Here is a 20,089-nt window from a genome sequence, read left to right as displayed (position 1 = left end):
CGGTATTCGCTGCACTATTATCGATTTCCCCTTACGTTTCACGGTGATAAATATGTAGAAGCCCGTGTATTGCTTTATTGCAAATTGCGCTCACGCTCGCGGGAGTACTTGAATTCGAGATACCCTAGCTGGATCTCGCGAGACTGAGATTATCGATTCGGCACCTCCGTCGTTCCCAGGTGGCGAGCAAACTCCTATCTACTTTATGGCAAACTATACTTATTTATGATACACACGTTTAAACATTTGTAACAAATGGACAAATTTCGCGAAATATTCAGTAATTTCCTTAGCGTTTGAGAATGTAATCTTCATCTTTAATTTCAATTCCTTGATATCTTGTTTTGAAAATATTAATGATTACTATGAAATATCTCACGTTCAATTTAAGAAAAAAAAAGATTTATTTGAAATATACGACGTGTAAATATGTGTGTACTTCGATTAATTAAGTTAATAAATCCGGTTATTTCCTTAAATAGCAGATAGAAATAGCTATTGTATTTTGCTGAGCATTGTATAAGTCCACATAATACTTTCTCCCACGCTCCATGATATTTCTAAATTACCATTGTGATTAATAGGGTATGTTATTATTTACTTACACCCTTCTAAAAAAATATATTAGCTCCCTTAAGGATAACGAAATAATTTAATTCTAGCTGATAGCAACGAGCCCTTGAATGTCCGCCACGGATGATGAGGGTACGAAATGGAGAAGAGACTGATGACGAGCAGAGTGAGAAAGAGAGGGGTACAAGGGGTTGAGTGGGCATGAACGGGGTTGTAGGCAGGCGAGAAGCGAGTGTGTTGGGAGTTTGAAGCCCTTAATTGCTTTTTAAAACTTTCCAGTTCGAGCTTCTCCCTCTCCCTGGCCACATGATGGTGGCCCTCATCGCCACCCCTTCGTCGCACCCTCTGCATTCTACTTAGGAATGTTCAATATTAGTTTTCCCTATCGGGGTTGCTAACGCGCGTTCGGCTAAGACGACAGGCGAACAAGACGGATGCCAGAGGTGGAGGTGGGGAAAAACGGAGATGGCCGCATGGACTGATTCGTCGATAACTGGCCGTCGGTTTTTGCACTCCAGGCAATTAACGTTGCCTTCGAAAGAAGCTACTCACGGGTATCGGTTTGTCTATATTCTGAACATCAGGAGTCTCGTCCTTCTTTCAGCGAGAAGCAAACTGTCCGTGCTGTCGAAGTTTCGTCGTGCTTCTCTCCTTTTTTTTTTTTTGCGGAAAGGAAGATATTTTCAACACGCTCGAAAGTTAGTTTGCAGAGAGCGCGGTTGCTTCCACCGTGTCAAAGTGGAACAATTGTCACCAGTGTTGATTCTTGAGTTGTTTTCTAAGAGAGAAAATCGTTTGCGTTCGCAATTAGCTGAAATCTGTTGCGATTATCTACGTACCAATAAATTATACTTTATACTAACAGAACTTACTTTGAGATACTCGAATAATCATAAATTATTTTAATTATAATTATATAAATATTAAAATTATAAAAATTATATAAATGAACTTTTTATTTAAAAAATTACTATGTTCTTGATATTTTGATACTGACACTGAAAATATACCCTAAATTTATTATTAATTTTAATTTTGATAATTTCCAAATTCGAAACCGCCTTTTAATGTCACAATGCTGAAAGATTTTTAATTAAATATAGGAACGACCCAAATCACAAATTGAACAAGCTATAATTAGGTATAACTTTGTAATATTTATTTTATTTACAATTAAGTTTCAACGGTACGTTTCGACTTTACTTAGTCCTAATCGGCCGTGGAAAATACATAATTACTCCATATATATTACATTAACAAAACAGAGATAGAAGAAAACACATTATGATCATAACTAAGTAAAGACGAAACGTACCGTTGAAACTTATAGTTGTGCATAAAATAAATATTACATTATTACACCTAATTATAGTTCGTTCAATTTGTGACCTGGGTTGTCCCTATATTTAATTGTTTTTCAGTTACACGAGCGAAAAGAAGTGATAATTATGAGGTATATTAAGTTAATATTAAGAAGTATTAATTATCAATTTATTTTGTAATATCATTTTTAATGATTCCATAAGGGTCGTTTCTTTACGAATTTTTTTTTTTTCCATCAACTCGCCGCTAAAGTGACGATTTGAAAGCGGGGAGCGTTATCGAATTTCTAAAACGGAGTTTTCCGAAGAAGAAAGAGCGCGTCATTTGCTCACATAGCAAGTGATATCTCTCAGCCCCGAAATTGGGGTACGCCCCTTAAATTCAACGACTGCCGCGCGACGTTAGCCATGAGATACGATTTCTGGCGTAATACCGAAGAGGAAGAACAGGGGTGGGAAGTTTCGAAGAGAGGAAAGAAGTGGATTTTCAATTTCGGAGAATAGTTCGCGTGCTCGACCGAATGATTCCTATTTGTTATCCCTTTATTGTAACCCTTTTATAGTAACGTCAATATTACATTGACCCTTAGATTTCGAATCTAGGAGGACATCAACCTCAAGCCGTTCTAACGGATTTGTGATTACTATTATAAATTAGATGAAGATAATTACATTTCGTTATCGGAGACTTCTAGTTAGATAATTGTCAGATGCTCAAATTGAATTATCCATAAGATAATATTCTTCAATTTACTGTTATTCGGAAAATTGTTTTAACGTTATGATCGAAATCGTTTCCGGGGTCTAAAAACGAAGTTCGTAACAACAATAACCTTACTCGCTTCACGTAATAGGGGAACTCTATTAGGCGCTATTATAGTACCATGCTCCCTTCGATCTATCTCCTTCTCGTTCCCTCCATCCCCCTCTCTCTCTCTCTCTCTCCCTCTCTTCGTACTCAACTTTGGAATTCCACAGAGCACGTGGCCCAAATCTTTTATGCCAGAGTTTCCAAGGGAACTCGCGCGCCATTTGCTCACATCGCGGCTGACATCTTTAACTTGCGAAATGGAATCTTCTGTCTCCCTTTCCTCCTTTGACCCAACGACTATTGGAACGGATAATTGCGAACTACGATTGTTCCTAACGTAGATACGCAGGCAGACGTTGCAAGGACGTTGGTGCGCAAAACGAATAAGTGGAAGAGATTTACGACTTGCGGGAACAACGAACAACAAACTTGTCCCGCGAAAGAAACGTCGCTTGAGTTAGTAGAGAATGTCTTCGAATCTCAAATCCGTTCCGTTTGTCTTCTTGCTTACATCTTGTTCCGCAAAGTTGTCTAGCCTATCTTTCAAACACGATTCTTTCTTTTATATCTTGCTCTCGTATGTTAGCAGAGATACTTTTTTATGTGGGGACTATTGCAATATATATAATTATTATAATATGTGAAAGAAGTAATATAAATTAAATAATGATAAATAAATTAACATATGTGCTTAGTTTTTTTTTAGAGAGCCTTTCTTATCGTATTCAATCTATACTATCTGTATTGTTATAAAAAAATTGTTAATATTACGAGATATGTGTATATGAATTAGTAAGGATGCTGCTTGATAATTATTAAAGAATTTTGTTATTTATCAGCAATCTTTTTAAATTTTTATAATAATATTATTATTTTCTTTTACTATAAATTAATGAGGATGTTGCTTGATATAATTATTAAAGAATTCTGTTAAATATTATTTAAAACATTAAAAAATTTTTGTAATATTTCCTCTCATTTGAAAGCGATTTTTAAATATAATAATTTTCTGTACTATAATTTTCACTACCACACACCTTTTCTTTATTATGCCGCAACTTCTTGCGTTTAACGAGCAGCTCTAATAAGCAACCTCGTGATAATTAACGCATAACTATGTTTTCCATGGATCATATCCTCGTTTAATGATCCTTACAAACGTCGATAGCGTTTCTGCTTCCGAAAGAATCTTCTTTCTACATCGTTCTTCCTCTTGCCAATCTACTTAAGGATGCACTGGGTTAGGTGGATCTTTTAAATCAGGATTTCTGAGATCGAGCACGTGGCTTACTCGCATCGCGAACAGCGCACTCAAATCTCACAATAGTACCGCGTTCTTTGAACCCGACGATCAACGAGACTCACAAGGTACTATTTTCCGGGAAACTCCTGCATAAGAATGTAACGAAATAGAAGATAAAAGAGAGGATATCTATTATGCTGTAACATAAAATCCTTTGTGAGTCGTTTAATGAAAGTGCATTGTGTAATAATATAAGTGCGTAACAATTAAAACGTTTCAAATGATCACGAGATAAAGTAGAACGATTACAAGATAGAGTTAAAAATTAAATTAGAGGGATAAGTTAATTAAGGCAAATGAAGAGATTCGAAGAATGACCCAAAAAAAAAATAAAATAAAAAGGAGTTATGTAATCATGAATCGTGATATTCAACGTTATGGAAGATGAAATGTGAAATTATGTCGGAACTGTCACGATGAAATATGAGATATCAGAACTCTTCGAATTAATTAGAAACTTTATGTACGAAGAAAACACAGAAACAGAAAGAAAGAGCAGAAAAGATGCATTTATTACCGTCTCTAGATAGAGACCTCTTTTGAAGTCGGGGGAAAAAGCAATAAGAGTCGTTAATGTTATGAGAGAGGTTTAATTTAGCTTGTATTTAAAATATTAAGCAAAAAATCGATAATATTCAGTCGCGCTTTCCTAAAATTATGGATTTTGTGATCAGAATGAATTTTTGTGTTGTCATGAAAATTTAATGATTGCTTTTTTTTTCAGCCATTTAATTATCGATATTGTGCACCCGGATAAACAAGCCGGATAAATTGAAATTCTTTCAAAGGGCAAAGTTTGTTTAAAATTCATTAGAGGATAATGTAACGTTATTTACTAATAGCTCCGAAGCTTGTCTTTGGTATTAAAATTCATTACTTTTGAGACACACTAGAACGTAATGTTCTTCTGAAAAGAAACTGCAATGCGATTGATCGAAGAGAGGACAACGAGAGTGCGTAACTAGTCGAAGGGCGTCTCCGAAATCGATCGTTGGCGAATCGCGTGATTCCCACTTCATTCCTTTCAGAGGCGATGCCCATTTCCTTCGATCGACCTTCCATCATGGCCTCGGGAATCTTTCGATCTGTCGAATCTGGGTCGCCACGTCGTGTTCTATCTCTTCGTTTCCTCACGAGTCGGGCGAGAATGGCGCCCGATTGTCTCAAGCAATTCGGAAACAAACGTAGGTGCGCCGATGATTATACGTCGGCAAAGTTAACGGACGTGGGTTTCGCCTCTTTGAAGAGGAGGGGGTAGACACGACGTGGGGCTCGGCGATTATCGAGGAACGTGAATGGGTAACACGTGAGCAGTTTGCAAATCTGTACGTCGCCGATTGCGAGACTTCTGTGATTCCACCGACGATTTTTTGCTTCACGCCGAGACGTGTCTGGAGTGGCGAAGTACGCTCTTAATCTGGGTCTCCGATACGTTAATGGCGGCAGACAGGGGTCGATAACGATCGAGAACATGATGGATGCGAATATTCCCGTGGTACCCGCTTCAATATTTCTGAGCTAATGTTTCAAAGTGATTTAGGCAAATTATTGTAACAAATGTTTAAGCATATGCGTTTTTACAATATCTATTTTAGTTTATTAATATAAATAATTATTAATTTTTTCCTATTTCTTTTAATAGTAATAGATAAAAATTACATTTAATATAAAAAAAACTATTAAAATATATATTCTGTTTTGTATTGAATTTAATTTAATTTAATTTATCGAGTACGAACAAATTTTATATATGAAGGTTTCTTGAAGATGAAAATGTGTGAATATATATGAATCTATAAGGTAATTGTATCAGTTGGTAACCTAATTATTATATGAAATGACAAAAAATTTAAATAGTAAGCTTTTAATACGATTTTGTAAATAAAATCGTTATTTACAAAAATTAAAATAAGACGAACTTATTTAGAGTTAAAAGTGTCATTAAAAGCTTAATATTTAAGATTCTTATCATTTCGCTAACTGATACATTTATCTTATTTATGTATATGTTACGATATACTATCCTAAAAATTAAAAAATTTTTTAAAATGTTAATTTTTTACATCTTCGATGAAAGATATCTCAATTTCTCATTTCATCAGTGTATGCCTTCATATATTTATAATTCAGTCATGCGCAATCTATGGCTCATCTGTGAATTTTTTGCCCGCTGGCGCCTCAGCATAAAATCATATTTTCTATTTTATGCAAGCGAAATAAGCATTATCGCCAAGATATTTCTTCTTTCTGAAAGTAACCTTTAAAAAAAATTGCTGTTCCAGTTTATGTTTTATCTCATTATAATAAATGAGCAAAATCAATCGATTAAGGATTAAAGAAGATAGTCTGCCATCACTTGAAAACATCAGCGTCGATACAGAAATTGCCTTGATTACAAACTTGCAAATTCGGCTGACAATAACTGCGTGCTTCTCATTTTTATTCCTACCACTCGCGTCAATGAGTGACATTTTTTTTTGGAACGGATCGGTTAACGAGCCCGCGTATGGTCAGTTCCCAATCAGGCGCGATTGTCCCGCAATGTGTAAGTGGCTTGCTTGTGTAAAAGCAACCCCAAGTTTGGCGCGGTTGGGCACGTGTACGTTTCGCGGGCAACCGCGACAGGCGGACGACGGGACATTGCCGTTTGCATTTGGTATATGACCCGACCACCCTCGATGGCCGCCTTTCTTCTCGGGGGGTGAATCGTGTATGCCCGCAGCGCGACCGCAGATGATTGGCGCGCGCCAAGAGCAATCGACCCCCTCGCGAACTTAGGGGTGCCGAAAGGCTTAAGTCACCCTGGGTGGTCGTAAATATAAATCGAATCCGAAGTTTAATAGCGGAATTATTAAAAGTCATACGTGACGAGAAAAATGCTTCACACACACATATAAAATATATATTTATATTTATATTCAATCTCATGAAAATGTACCGAGAAAAAGATGCTTAAAAATTTATTTGTGAGAAATATATTTACTTCGCTGAAATGGATTTTGATTTTAAACGAAATAAAATTTTATTTCTAACAAATAAGTCATCTGTTTTTATATTTTTACATTAATAAAATATATTTCACGGGAATATATATTTCGTCATGACAATAAAATTTTTTCGTAACGAATAAATATCGAAGAAAACGTCACAAGTAACATTTGCTTCGTGATACTTTGATGTTTTTCTCTTGATGTATCTTCTTCTATAAAAAAAGTGTTATCGGAATTACATTAGTAATAAAAATTAATGTGCTTTCCTCTTTATTTTTCTAAAGTTTATAAAAATGACTTACAATGGTTTGCCAATGGTGCAATTTTTGATCGTAAATTTTACAAAAGGTTTGATTAAAAGGCGCAGCCAAGCGAGCTATCTTCAGTAGAGGACGTTTATTTGCGTCGTATATGAGGCAACTCTTTCCGAGAAGCAGCAGTTTTTATAGCAACCTGGGTACAAAGCCACAGGCCTTTGTAGCCCCTATCCTCTATCGATATTTTTCGGCGGCAAAAAGCGGAGAACGAGACACTCGTTTTGACTTTGGATCTTCTTTTGTGTTTCAGAACGACACGATGCAAGTGGTGTGGCAATATCACGTCGAGGAGCCGGTATCAGCGGCCGGTATTTTACCTGATCACGGGGCAGTGCGAGGATCGAGACCGTTATACCTGGTGCAAAGAGACGCACAGCCCAGACGAAATTCGCGTAATCAGGAAACGGATCCGCCTCTGAAAATATGGGACATTCTGAACAAGCAGGTGAGTTGCTCTATTTTTAATTAACATTTAAATCCTTATATTCGCGAGATGTCCTGTGAGATAAAAATCACTCTGCGATACGACGAATATGATCCAGAGATTCTGTCAAGATGAATGCTTAATGAATGAAATTAACTAACGGAAGGAAATATTTCGTTTCACTCTTGATGTAATTAAAAGAGAGAAGGAAAGAGGTGAGAGAAAGAGAGCAGTTGGTGCACATTGCATTTATTATGATTTGCGTTATTACGACGGCACGTGACAAGAAACAAGAACAAAGTTAATATTCATCCCGACCGCGGAGAAATTCGCGAGTGCGAACAAAGACGATTAAAGAGTTTTAATTAGAGTTCACGAAAGTGGATCTGCCATCGGCGTTGTGATATTGGACTCGATTTGTGCGGAGGGCAGATTCAAGCCCGGTTTCATTTAAGTATTTAAGATAACTAAAGTTACTTTATTCAGCCTTCGCTGAAGAATCATCGTCAGCATTGTAACTCGTTATTAACTCAACATTAATTTTAAACCAAGAATATCTGGCTTCGTACTGAAGTTTTCTGAAAACTTGTAATGAAAGTAAAAAGATTCCATAAACTCTCTCTCTCTCTCTCTCTCTCTCTCTCTCTCTCTCTCTCTCTCTCTCTCCGGATTCTTGAAATGTTAAAAACTTAATAATTGGTAATACTCAACACTTGATTCTTTTAAGGCTGTATTACAAGTATTTTATAAGAAAATGAAAAAAAATTATGAAAAAAGTTACAGATTTTTTTACTGTATAATTTCAAAGTAATACAAAAAGTTTATATTAAATAATTTAGAACCCGAATAAAAAATTATTTTAATAAGAAGTTGATGTTTTACAAAAATAATTAAAATAAAATGAAAAAAATTTTTATTTAAACTATAAAAATGTGTATTGTTAAATATAAATATTGATCTTATTAAACTATTTCATATTTATACAAAAAGTATAAATTTTCAATTCCGATCGCTCTTTTTACCGTACGTCTGATAAATCTTTAAGCTTCGAAGATTGTAAAGAAATATCGATTATTTCACAAACCTAAACAGAGAAAGTTAAAAATATTCACGTACAAAACAGGGAGAGAAATTGGTTTCGCACGATCAGCGTTTTAATGTTTGTAGAGACGCGCGGCGAATCATTCGTTTATCCGGATCCTAGACGCAAACAAGCTTTTTCAAAGCTCTCTCGTCATACGGTTTTGTTTCCGTCATTCGTCGACACGTGTACCGGTCGGGCGTGCGTATGTACATCGCGTGCGTGAAATGAATGTTCGAACGAACGCATTTAGCTGGGTCCGCGCGCGACTGGATTTTTATCACGCAGCTGTATTAGAGAGAGAAAGAGAGAGAGAGAGAGAGAGGGATGGAGATGGAGAAAGAGAGAAGGCATTGTGTGCCGAATTTATGACGACATAAATCTTAACCGGGTCACATCCGGTAAAAACTATTCGTTCATTAGCGTCGCCGGGTCGTAGATTACGAGGTCGGTGCTATCGTCCAGAATCGGACAATGCTAATTCCACCGTCTGCCCCGCTGTTTATAGTTTATATCGAGACCGGAATCGGGCCACCCTTGCGTATTACGCTCGTTGGCCCGCGAAAAAGTGCAAGATCATTCGCTGGACGTGCTGATAAACGACCCGGAAATGTTGACCATGTAATATCGTTTGAGACAAGCAAGCGCCTAGCACGAAATGTATTCGCTCGTAAATACATTTCCAGTTTGTCGAATTTTGCTATTTTTCGCGAGATTTTTGTGCCCGTTCGCGTTACCGAGACTTCGTTACAATCGCTGTGGTGGAATAATCGAGATAACAGGTCTGTACTTTTTAGCTACATTTGTACGTTACTTTTCGTCTTCTTTCCCTGTTCCAAGGAACAGCATATGTTTCTTTTACTTTAGCTGCAAACAATGTAAAGAGAACTAAAGTAACTGAAAGCAACTTATGTATTAATTACAGGGGAATATTATTTCGTATTTTAGATATATTTAAATATAATGCTTGTGAATGAATTGAGAATATTTTCTAGGTTACAGAAAATAATAGATGAAATCCCAATGAAACGTAAAGTATTCAAAGTACTTAGCTTGCTCATTCGCTCGAAATTTTTCTTCAAAATTATTTAATTATGATTATTTATCCCATTTCCAATTTTAGTGTCAAAATACTGAAATATCCCTCCTAAGATATTTTTCAACTTTTTAAAATTATTGATATGTTTTGGCATTGATGTTTTTAGGATATCACTGGCGTTATATTTCTGTATTTCGACCTGCATTCATTTTTCGAATATCGCGAGAAAGTTCGCTCTTAACTTAGTACGCAAAAGTTACCGAACGGTCGAGTAACTTTTGTATCGCGCCACGATGAATATGAATAGAAGAATAGGCACAGAAGAAGACGAGGCTGATGAGAAATGAATTTACATTGCGCCACTCTTAAAATTCTACGATATTCTACTGTTTATTAGAAGGATTGTTACTGGTTCGTTAATTTTTATATTCTCGCCGTACATTTGCGAATACCATCGTGTTTCCGTTATAACTTTTTGATGAAACATGTTGAATTTATTTTAACAAATTTAGAATTAGAAATCAAACATGTACGTGATTATCACAGTTATTTTATTATTGACTCATCGCAATAAATTATTCGCAGATTTAAGGTTCTTAATATTAGATTATTAATATTCTTATAAAGACGTGCATAAAAAATTATTAAGTCAGTTCTTATTACCTATGATTGTATTTCAAAAAGATTTCGACGCACGGTTTGCAGAATGAGATATGTATATAAAGTCCTACAGAAATATTTAAGCAGATCCGCCCCAAGCAGAACCACGAGTCATTATGATATCAAAATAATCTCAAAATGACTCCAAAATGATCATTAGTTATTTTTCAAAAGTCGTTTTTCAATCATTTCCGATTCATTTTAATGTCATTTTGACATTATTGTGACTTGTTCTACTTGGGGCTTTAACCGAACACTACTGAGAGAAACAATTTTGTTATAGGAACAAATCGAGGGAAAACAAATGTGATATTTGTTAAAAACGATCGATTAGTTACTATTGCAAATTAATTATTACTCATTCGTCAATGTAATAAATAATCAATAGTATCGTTTGTAAATAAGAGGCTCATATATATATATATATATATATATATGTATATATACATACATACATACACATATATTTTGAAACTTTAACACGGAACGTTGAAAGAACGTTGCTGAGACGTTGCATTATTAAATGTTGACATATAAATGTTTTTTCAACGCTGAAAATCTCCGTTTTATCATCCCTGTATCATATAAAAAAAAGTAGGTACATTTTACACTTTTCAAAAAAGATGATGATTTGGGGTCTATAGAAGGAAACGGTATATTTTTTGCGTAAAATGTAACTATTCAATAAAATAAAATTTCTATAGAACGTAATTTTTATTGACAATCCCTATTAATATAATTTTTTAATATAAAACATTAATTCATGCTTAAAATTTTTTAATTTTAACACAAAGATAAAATTAAAGGAAGAAATTAAAAGCTTCGTTAATATAACGTATATATAAATGCGTTTCTGCAACGAATGTGTATAAGAGATAACTAGAGAAGAGGATCATAAAGTCGTCTGTTTTACCGATTAAATCCTATATTGTTTGTAGATTGATATTGAACATATTATTATTTTTACAGATATGGAAATTCCTTTTCAGAATCAAAGTATAGAACGCAGTAATACTAATCTATAGTGTGGAATTTATGTCATGAACGACAAAAATTTTTGAAATTAAAATCTTTTTTATCATTTCATAGTTTAATTTATATTGATCATCGTCTAGAATTGTCAAGTTGTGACAACATTTGTTTAATGTATATATAAGCTCTGCAGTCTGTATTTACAAAGTTGAAAGTTAACTAGTAGAATATACAGAAAAATATTGAGTTCTTAGAATTAAATTTATACATCTAATTCTATACGATATCGTTTTACGAAAATTTATGTGTATGCATGCGTGACATATTGATATAGCAGTATGTATCTAGTAATGTGTCGATGATATTAACTCGTATGTGTGCAAGTGTTATTGAATCGGTAAAACAAGTATTTGCAGATCGATCTTTATTTTAGAATCCCCCTAAAGTTTATATCAGACTACTGACTTTACAGGCCTGTTCAATTGCCTACTCTGATTATCGATCCATAATGAACCAATCACAGTCAGTCAACCTTGTTAATTGTAATTAGGTCATTATAGTTGGTAGTCAGATTTGATAGTCGAGTTTGCCTGCAGAATCGGTAGTCTGATACGGGCTTAAAGTTTTTTAATTTCTGTTATCTTTACAAAATCTTTGTATATATGTATAAAATATTTATATATTTATATATATTTATATTAATAAATATAAAATTTTATAATGGAATTTGGCCTCGTTTCATACTTCAGTTAACGGTTTTTTTTTTGTTTTCCTTGCAATAATTGCAAAACTATAAGCAATCAAACTGTTTGAAAAATTAATAAAATTATATTGAACCATTAATAATTTTTTAACGGAATCGGCAATCAGTCTATTTCTCTTCTCAATCCAATAAGCGTTTATGAGGCTGAAGCTTTCCACATTATAGTTATGGTTTGGGATTGCAAAAAGTAAAGAACATATCTTCAAGATTTCGAAGTTCAAATGTTTATTCACAGTAATCTATCTATTTGTTTGATATTTTCTTTGATAATTCCGTATTCGCGTCCATGCATTCCAAAAATATCCAAAAGATAGATTAGATTCTACATAGTTTGCTTCTGTTACTAATAATTAGTTGGTATAAAAGACTAGCAGTAATCACAACAAACCAATTTGTTGTCACATATTTACAGATCACTTGTAAAATTAACAAAATCCTTTCTCTCTGTAAATACAGGATTTTTCTTATTTAATTATAGATTGACTCATGGAAGTTTCGGTATTTTATTTTCGAACACTTTACGTCACTTTGTGAATGTCAACGAAGAAAGATTATTTCGGAATGACGGAGACAGTTCGATGCCTGTCGGCGTAGAAATCGGAAATGCGTTCGCGTGGTCCCTAAAAATTTCTCCGTCTCGCCCCGGGGCGTCAGTCAACGTGCTCGACCGCAAAACAATAAACGCGCTCGTCCTTCCCGGTAATCTCGACATCGATAATTTCGCATAAGCGCGTGGGAGAATCCGCCGGCGTGGTTGGAGCGCTCAGGGCCAGGAGTCGATCGTCGCTCGTCGGAAGGGAGAGAGATGCGCGAAAAAGAGAATTGTAATTTTCTCGGACGGTGTACGGTCGTCCATACGCCCCGCGGCGAACAGTTTGAAACGATCCACCAGCACCCAGCCTTTCCCCATACTCCTCTTGGGTCTCCGTATTTACCGAGATACATGGTAACACCGAGCGTGGTTCCATTGATGCGCAAAATCTCGTACTCCGTGAGTAATTCGGTGGAATCTGACTTGTAGATAGGAGATACATACAAGACAAGTAGTACAACTAACACTGGTATGTATCATTCTTATCCTGTCGCGAAGCGAGAAGCGTATAATTAACCAAATCAGTTGCAAAACCGTACAACTTGTATAATTAGTTGTAATAAGGGTATGATGGTGTATCATTGACAAACAAGTAAAATAAATACGCTGAATAAAATACTAAATTTTAACGTTTTTTCAATACTATTCAAAGAAATTAAGATTTAGTAAGTTTTTTCATTGTAAGCGGACATATATTTTAATTCTAAACTAAAATAAATTCAACATGTTTCAACAAAAATTTATAACAGAAATAATATTCGTAAATGCGTGGTGAGAATGTCAAAATTAATGAAACAGTGGCACTCTCGCTCTAATAAACAGTAGAATATCGCAGAATCTGAAAAATGGCGCAAGCAAGTTTGCTACATCGTATTCGTATGAAACCTATGTATATTCGACTTGCGCCGGAGAAATTTTTATAAACGAAATATTTTTCATCTCACCATTTATAAATCTTCTACTCTACATGTCGAAATAATCGAGGTACATCGGTGTACAATACAGCCGGATATAGCTAAGTGGTGTCTACAATATTGCGAAGTACCATTTTGAACAATATGTGTTCGCACGTAACAATACAGCCTGTGTATATCGAGCGAAACACGTAAAACAAGTAACGCAACTAACGCCAGTACATGCAGTTCTTATTCTGTTATACGTGCCGAAAAACTCGCAACACGTTCGTGCACAATGCAACCGGCCGTGCATGAGAACTGTGCAAAATAGTCGCGTGGCGTGGAAGGCGCCGCTTTGAGACAGGGCGAAATGGGCTCGTATATCACAAAAGCAACTTGCAACCTTGTTACGTAAGTCGCACGCGGCGTCGGAAAATATGGTAATGAATTTCTCGTATATATTTGCGTTTAACTGCTCTTACTTCGTTGTAACAAACCATTAACCTGACGTATGCATCAAGTAGTTAAGTCCCTCGAATTTTCCCCTTTTATACTTCTTACTATTCATCCCAATAGAAACGTTCTTTGTATCTATTAAGTGACGATTACTTTTAAAAGAGAGATGAAATGTAATATATTTTCGAAACAATGAAATTATGATCCGATAGGATAAACATTTATGGCATAAATATATTTTTCCAATAATCTGTTTGATGTTTTACGCTTTGATTGTATCTGATAATAACCATATATAAAATATCATTTACATTTAAATAACACATTTTGTAATAATATTTTTATTTTATTTTGCGATTACTCTTAATTAAAAATTTTACAGTGATTTTGTTATTGAAACTTAGTATTGAAAATTTATAGAGAAAATTCTAATTTTTTTAATAGAAATAATTATTTGAAGCTAAAAATAAAGGTGCATATAATATTTGCATATTTCTCCAACTTTGCTTATACTTTTTATATTTTACTATATAGGTAATGCATCCTTACTTCAATTTCAATTTATTCTCTGACACTGAAAATTGACGAGCATTATCTAAAAACATGTTATCTCTACACTCACATTAGGCCTGCTCTTTTTAGCTGAACTTTTGCACCGGTTCATCCTTCTTCCTCTTCTTTCCTCCTGAAGAGAAAAGAAAGAAAGATGAACTGGTGCAAAAGTTCAGCCAAAAAAAGAACAGGCCTATTAAAAAACAAAAGTTCAAGGCTGAGGGACAAATTGCTTCTTAATATGTTTACAACCATTTGAAATGTTGCTTGCAACGAACTAATCAACTATTATAAACGTAATGTTAATCATTTGATATCGATCAATTTATCATTGAATAATTACTGACGAAGGACCTGTGTGTTCCGAAACGTTCATTAATTCTATTTGCTTTTCCTATAATAAATTGATGAGATATTGTTAACTTTGTTTTGCTCGATTATAGACCGTTTCTTTGTGTATTTGCTTTGCAAAAAAACGAGCGATTTGAATATTACACTTTACAGTTTAATTGTTTCAAAATGTATGAATTTCTAGTACAAATACAGTTGCGTATATATGAGAATCAAATTTTCCTCCTGATAAAGTGGTACATTGATACTTCTCCGTGACATCGATGCTGATACGAAGTATCAATGGTCCCAATGTACCAGCTCTATCCGTTAGTTTCTCATGGAATTATACTCGCTTAACGAAGTACCATTCGAATTGCTGTGCAGGTTCGTTTACCCATGGGGCAAGACACGCTGCTCTGGTGCCGTGTCCTGAGGATGCCGAGCATTAATCAGAAACACCACGTCGTGAAGGTGAGTTCCTCCAGGTATATAACCCGTTTACGGTAGCTCGCGCGCGCCCGCTCTCCGACTTGATTAAAGCGAAGGTGGATGCTCTTGTAATGCCGAAGAAACGGCACGTCGAGTTTACCGACTCGCCCCTCCTATCTCCCTTCCGTCTCACCCTCTCCTCCCTATACGGGAGTTATCTTCTGCCTCGCGTGTTTTCGCGTCTGAAGATGCAACATCTTCAGGTAGCCGCCCGATAAATATGCCGCGCAAAATGATAATCTAGAAGTTACAGTGTTTTGTTACCGAGTGTTTAATCCTAGTCAACGGTTTCTTTCAGAAATATCCTGATGTACTGCTGGAAAGTACTACTAAAAACAATGCTTTTAATTCACAATCTCGCTTCTCTTTTGGTAGTCTCTTAAATAATAATCTTGACATTATATAAAATTTTAAAAACATTAAATTATTTTATATTTTTGTCTTTTTAATACATTTAGATTTTTCTTGTGTCCTGATCAAGAATACATTTTGATTGTTTCAAGAAGTTTTATTATTCTTATAGTTATATACATGTATTTAAAATACGTACAATTACTTTTTATGGCAAACATAAAAAAATACTCGCGTGCTTATTGCTCGCTTGATTAGAAAAAGATCTTCAATTTGCGTGCCGAATGCAAGTCGATCGATCAATTCGGCTATGAAACTTCATCATAAATGAACGAATGGGCGGATCTGTACGATGGCAGGATCAATGCGGTAGGCGAGATCATTTCGCCGTTCCGGCCGCCGGTTTTCACTACCAACGATGACAGATCGATGCACGAGATGTCATCGATAAATGCGACAGTGACAAAGCATGCGGTCATAAACCTTGTATTACTGCCGGGTATCGATTCACGTTAGTATAAAGTTTCATTTTGATGCAGAGAGACGCGCACGATTCTCCAAATCGCGTGTTGAAAATCGAAGTTGGACTAGCAGTAAAGCGCAAGGCAGGCAGTAAAAGTTTGCATATCTATGCTTTCGCGAATTCAACGCGATATTTTATTGTCAACGGAATCTATTACGTTAATGTTATCCAATCTATTGTTATATATATACTGTTTACGCAATCAAAACTACAGTGAATGGAAATCCTATTATTACCGACTTTATTATACTTTTATATATTAGATATTAATTCAAAGTTGTTAATTTTTATTGTCTAAAATGAATCACAGAATGTCCCAAATAATACCTTGTACATTAATAGACATCGTACAAATAGAATATAGATCGATAGATATGTGAAGGAATGAAAATTTACTTCTGTCTATATTCGGGAGAAATTGGTTTTAAACCGAAGGAAATTACATAATTTAAAAAGGTACTGTAATATTTGAAGTTTTCGATATGAAAGATCGAGTAAATGTTATCTCTTTGCTATAAATTCTAGAATTTATGTATATTCGCCTATTTTTACTAGACTTTCTATTTGGCGTGAATTTTATGCTAGTGAATAATTTGAACAAGATATTTTCTCAAGTAATTCACGTTTAACGCTTCTCGAGTTATATTCTTCCTCTCTCGCAAAGCATATGATAACTCAATAAAATCTCACCTAGTTATATATTCTATTCTAATTTTATCCAGTTATTATTTAACTCGATATAACGTCCTAAACCGGAAAACTAGAATAAGCAAATGATAGATTATTATCACCGTGTTAGCTAATTTACAAAATTCCTTCTATATTTTACTTTTATATTTTTACACAAATAAAGAAAAATATATTCATTAAAGACGGATCTTGATGCCTAATAAAGGCTGTGTGAATTTCACAACTTCTTGTAAATTTAAGTGTATGAAAAATGACTTCAGTGTAAGTGTGTGATTAGTTTTCCATGTAAAAATAACACACTACATTGCATTCAAATATTAATTAAACGTGCAATATAGTGTCATTTTTATACGGAAAATAACACACATATTGAAGTTAATTTTACATATTTGGATTTGCAGTGAATTCAAGCAAACTACACGGGAAAAAAATGTTTCTGATCATAGCTAATTCTGATTAGCTAAAATTACATTAGTTACTATAGCTATAAAATTTGCTAATACAAAGGATTTGCTACTGTAACTAATATAAAGACGTGATAGCAAAATATGCTTGTCTGTTACAGTGAATTTATTTAGCAACATGAAGTTAATTGTTATAGTGATGTGTCCGTGTAAAAGAAAATTGTCTCTACCATAGCTGAATATAGTTTGCCGAAACTGTATTTGCTACCAAATTGTCTGCTATAGAAAACGTTTGCTGCAATGATCAATACATCGACATAATAGCAAAATGCTTGTCTGTTACAATAATAATATTTAGATATCACAGCTAATGGAAATTAGTCCGAATTAGACCTCATACGACGTTATGTGTCAATATAATACTACACTAAATTTAGCTGTGACAGCTGATCTTTTTTTCCCATGTACGATTACTTGCGGTCTTAAAATACATTTTTACTTAATATTGTCGGAATATTTCTATTTTATTTGCTACTGTATTCTATTTCTTATTCAGTCCTGTATTCTCGTTTCTACCTTATCGTATTTCAGCTCTTGCTGATGTTTATATCCGCACCGGTGTTTCCGAATAGGGTGTTGGCTCGGCTGGCTGATATAGTTCGCTCTATCTAGCGTCGGTCGACCGACCGACACCTGAATCTCGAACTCGATCGGACGTGACTCAACTACGCGATGCGATTGCTCTGTGTTCCTATCACGGGTACAGCGATAGGAGGGTGAAAGGGAGGGAGGGAGGAGAGACGATTAGCGTTTCGATTGCGATAACTTAAGCGCTTAAAACGCGGACACCCGCCTCCTCCTTCGCATTTTATGGAACTTTTATTGACGGAGCACCAAGGTATTCTGAGGTTAACGGTCGAGTGAACTGCCGTTAACTGTGGTATCAGTGGGCACCTTAATTTGTTACTCCTATTGAAAGGTAAACGTGCCGAAACAGCTCGTTTTCCCGACACAAGAAATACCGTATCGACCTGCGTCGGAGACTGCTTTTTGCCAATTTTGTGCTCAAACAGCTTTCCCCAAACTGTTAGAATCGACGCTTAAAGTGTAAAGTGCCTTCCTTTTTCTGTTACTGCTGATATTCCATTATCCATTCAATTCAATGAATCAATTCAATTCATTGACATCCGCTTTGTTTTAAATCGAAACGGCGAGTACATTAGTCATTAATCGGATTAATTGCCCGTAAAATGATGCGACACGAAAACTTTAGAAGAAATAAAGACTCTTGCAATTTTTTTTCCATTGACGGGATTAAGTTATAGGAATAAACGAGACAATCTCCACTTGAATCTCGCGGCTTCTTTAATCAATTCAGTGTCGATTCTACTGCGATAAAAGTGTCAAGGTATACGTTGTTCCTGAGTTATGAACACGTTACGAACACGACCGAAATGCGCTCGACATTAATCCTCGTTACGAGCTTGTACGCCTGTTGTATATTTCAGTATGAACCAGTTATTCAGCCGGGAAGCCACGAATACCTTCACCACATGACCCTGTACGAGTGCCGCGGAGATCAAGCCGAATTGGAAACCGCGGCCGAAACGACCGGGAGTGTCTGTTATGTTCCTGATAAACCCACATTCCAGTGCAACACGATTGCAGCCACTTGGAGTCTCGGTTCTGAGGTATGTCGAAAACTTCTCTTACGTTTATGCGCCGAAGACCTCGACGTGAAGCACTGAGGTGCTTCCATGCTCTGGCAAGTTTTCGATAGTCACAGAAACTATCTGCTGCACAAAATTTCAGAGATGCACGAAATATAAATTTTAAATTTCATTTATTTTCATTGAACATTACGCATTTTGTAACGATCATTAATTAAAATTCTTTAGTCATTTTGCCAATAATGGAATTATCCAGTTGTTTTATCGAAGTCTTCGATTCGGTGTCAGAGAATAAAATGGTTTAATAAATTATTTAATTGAGATATGTGGAAAGAATGGTTTTGTAAGTATTTATAATTTATTTCTGGAAATAATTTTATTTGGACCATCAAAATAATTATGTGGCTCAAACTGATTGCTAAAACGTTAACACTTTTTGCAGGTTGTTATCAACACTTAATCGTTTAATATAATTATTTTGATAATTCAACAAAATTATTTTCAGATTTTTGTAGGTAGTTAAATTTTTTAATACTAGAGCAAAAAGCTGTTCTTTTCGTACATAAGTTATTTCTTTTTAAAAAATGGAAATATATAAGCGGAATATATTAAATTCATTGTATCTTATTTGTTTCTCTATAACTTTGATCATCGGAAGTATCCATTGACCCTTCACTATGTAAACTTGACTTTTCGTGAAGTATTGCACGTGATCGTGCAAAGCACGTCCGGAGTTTCGTGATAATTCCGAGTGCGGTGTAATGTATACCAATGTGAGAACATGAATACCGCAAACTTGTTTCTTCGTGGTTATTGGTAATACGAACGTCCTGTGAAATTGCAACCAATCGTAAAACGTGTTGTCTTATATATATATA

At 35.1% G+C, this 20,089-nt stretch overlaps 1 protein-coding gene across 1 annotated transcript in view; it reads left to right on the top strand.

Annotated features, from left to right (window-relative positions):
* Window positions 1-20,089, top strand: part of olf413 (DBH like monooxygenase olf413) — a 243,985-nt gene that overhangs the window by 218,464 nt on the left and 5,432 nt on the right. The window contains exons 4-6 of the mRNA XM_018508106.1: window positions 7,567-7,761; window positions 15,469-15,555; window positions 19,050-19,232. Of these exons, the coding sequence (XP_018363608.1) occupies window positions 7,567-7,761; window positions 15,469-15,555; window positions 19,050-19,232 (465 nt within the window). The remainder of the gene's footprint in view (window positions 1-7,566; window positions 7,762-15,468; window positions 15,556-19,049; window positions 19,233-20,089) is intronic.

The sequence above is a fragment of the Trachymyrmex cornetzi genome, unplaced genomic scaffold (assembly GCF_001594075.2).
Source record: "Trachymyrmex cornetzi isolate Tcor2-1 unplaced genomic scaffold, Tcor1.1 scaffold25, whole genome shotgun sequence".
NCBI lineage: Eukaryota > Metazoa > Arthropoda > Insecta > Hymenoptera > Formicidae > Trachymyrmex > Trachymyrmex cornetzi.
The sequence above is the reverse complement of the archived record's forward strand: the minus strand, read 5'-3'. Positions and strand labels throughout refer to the sequence as shown.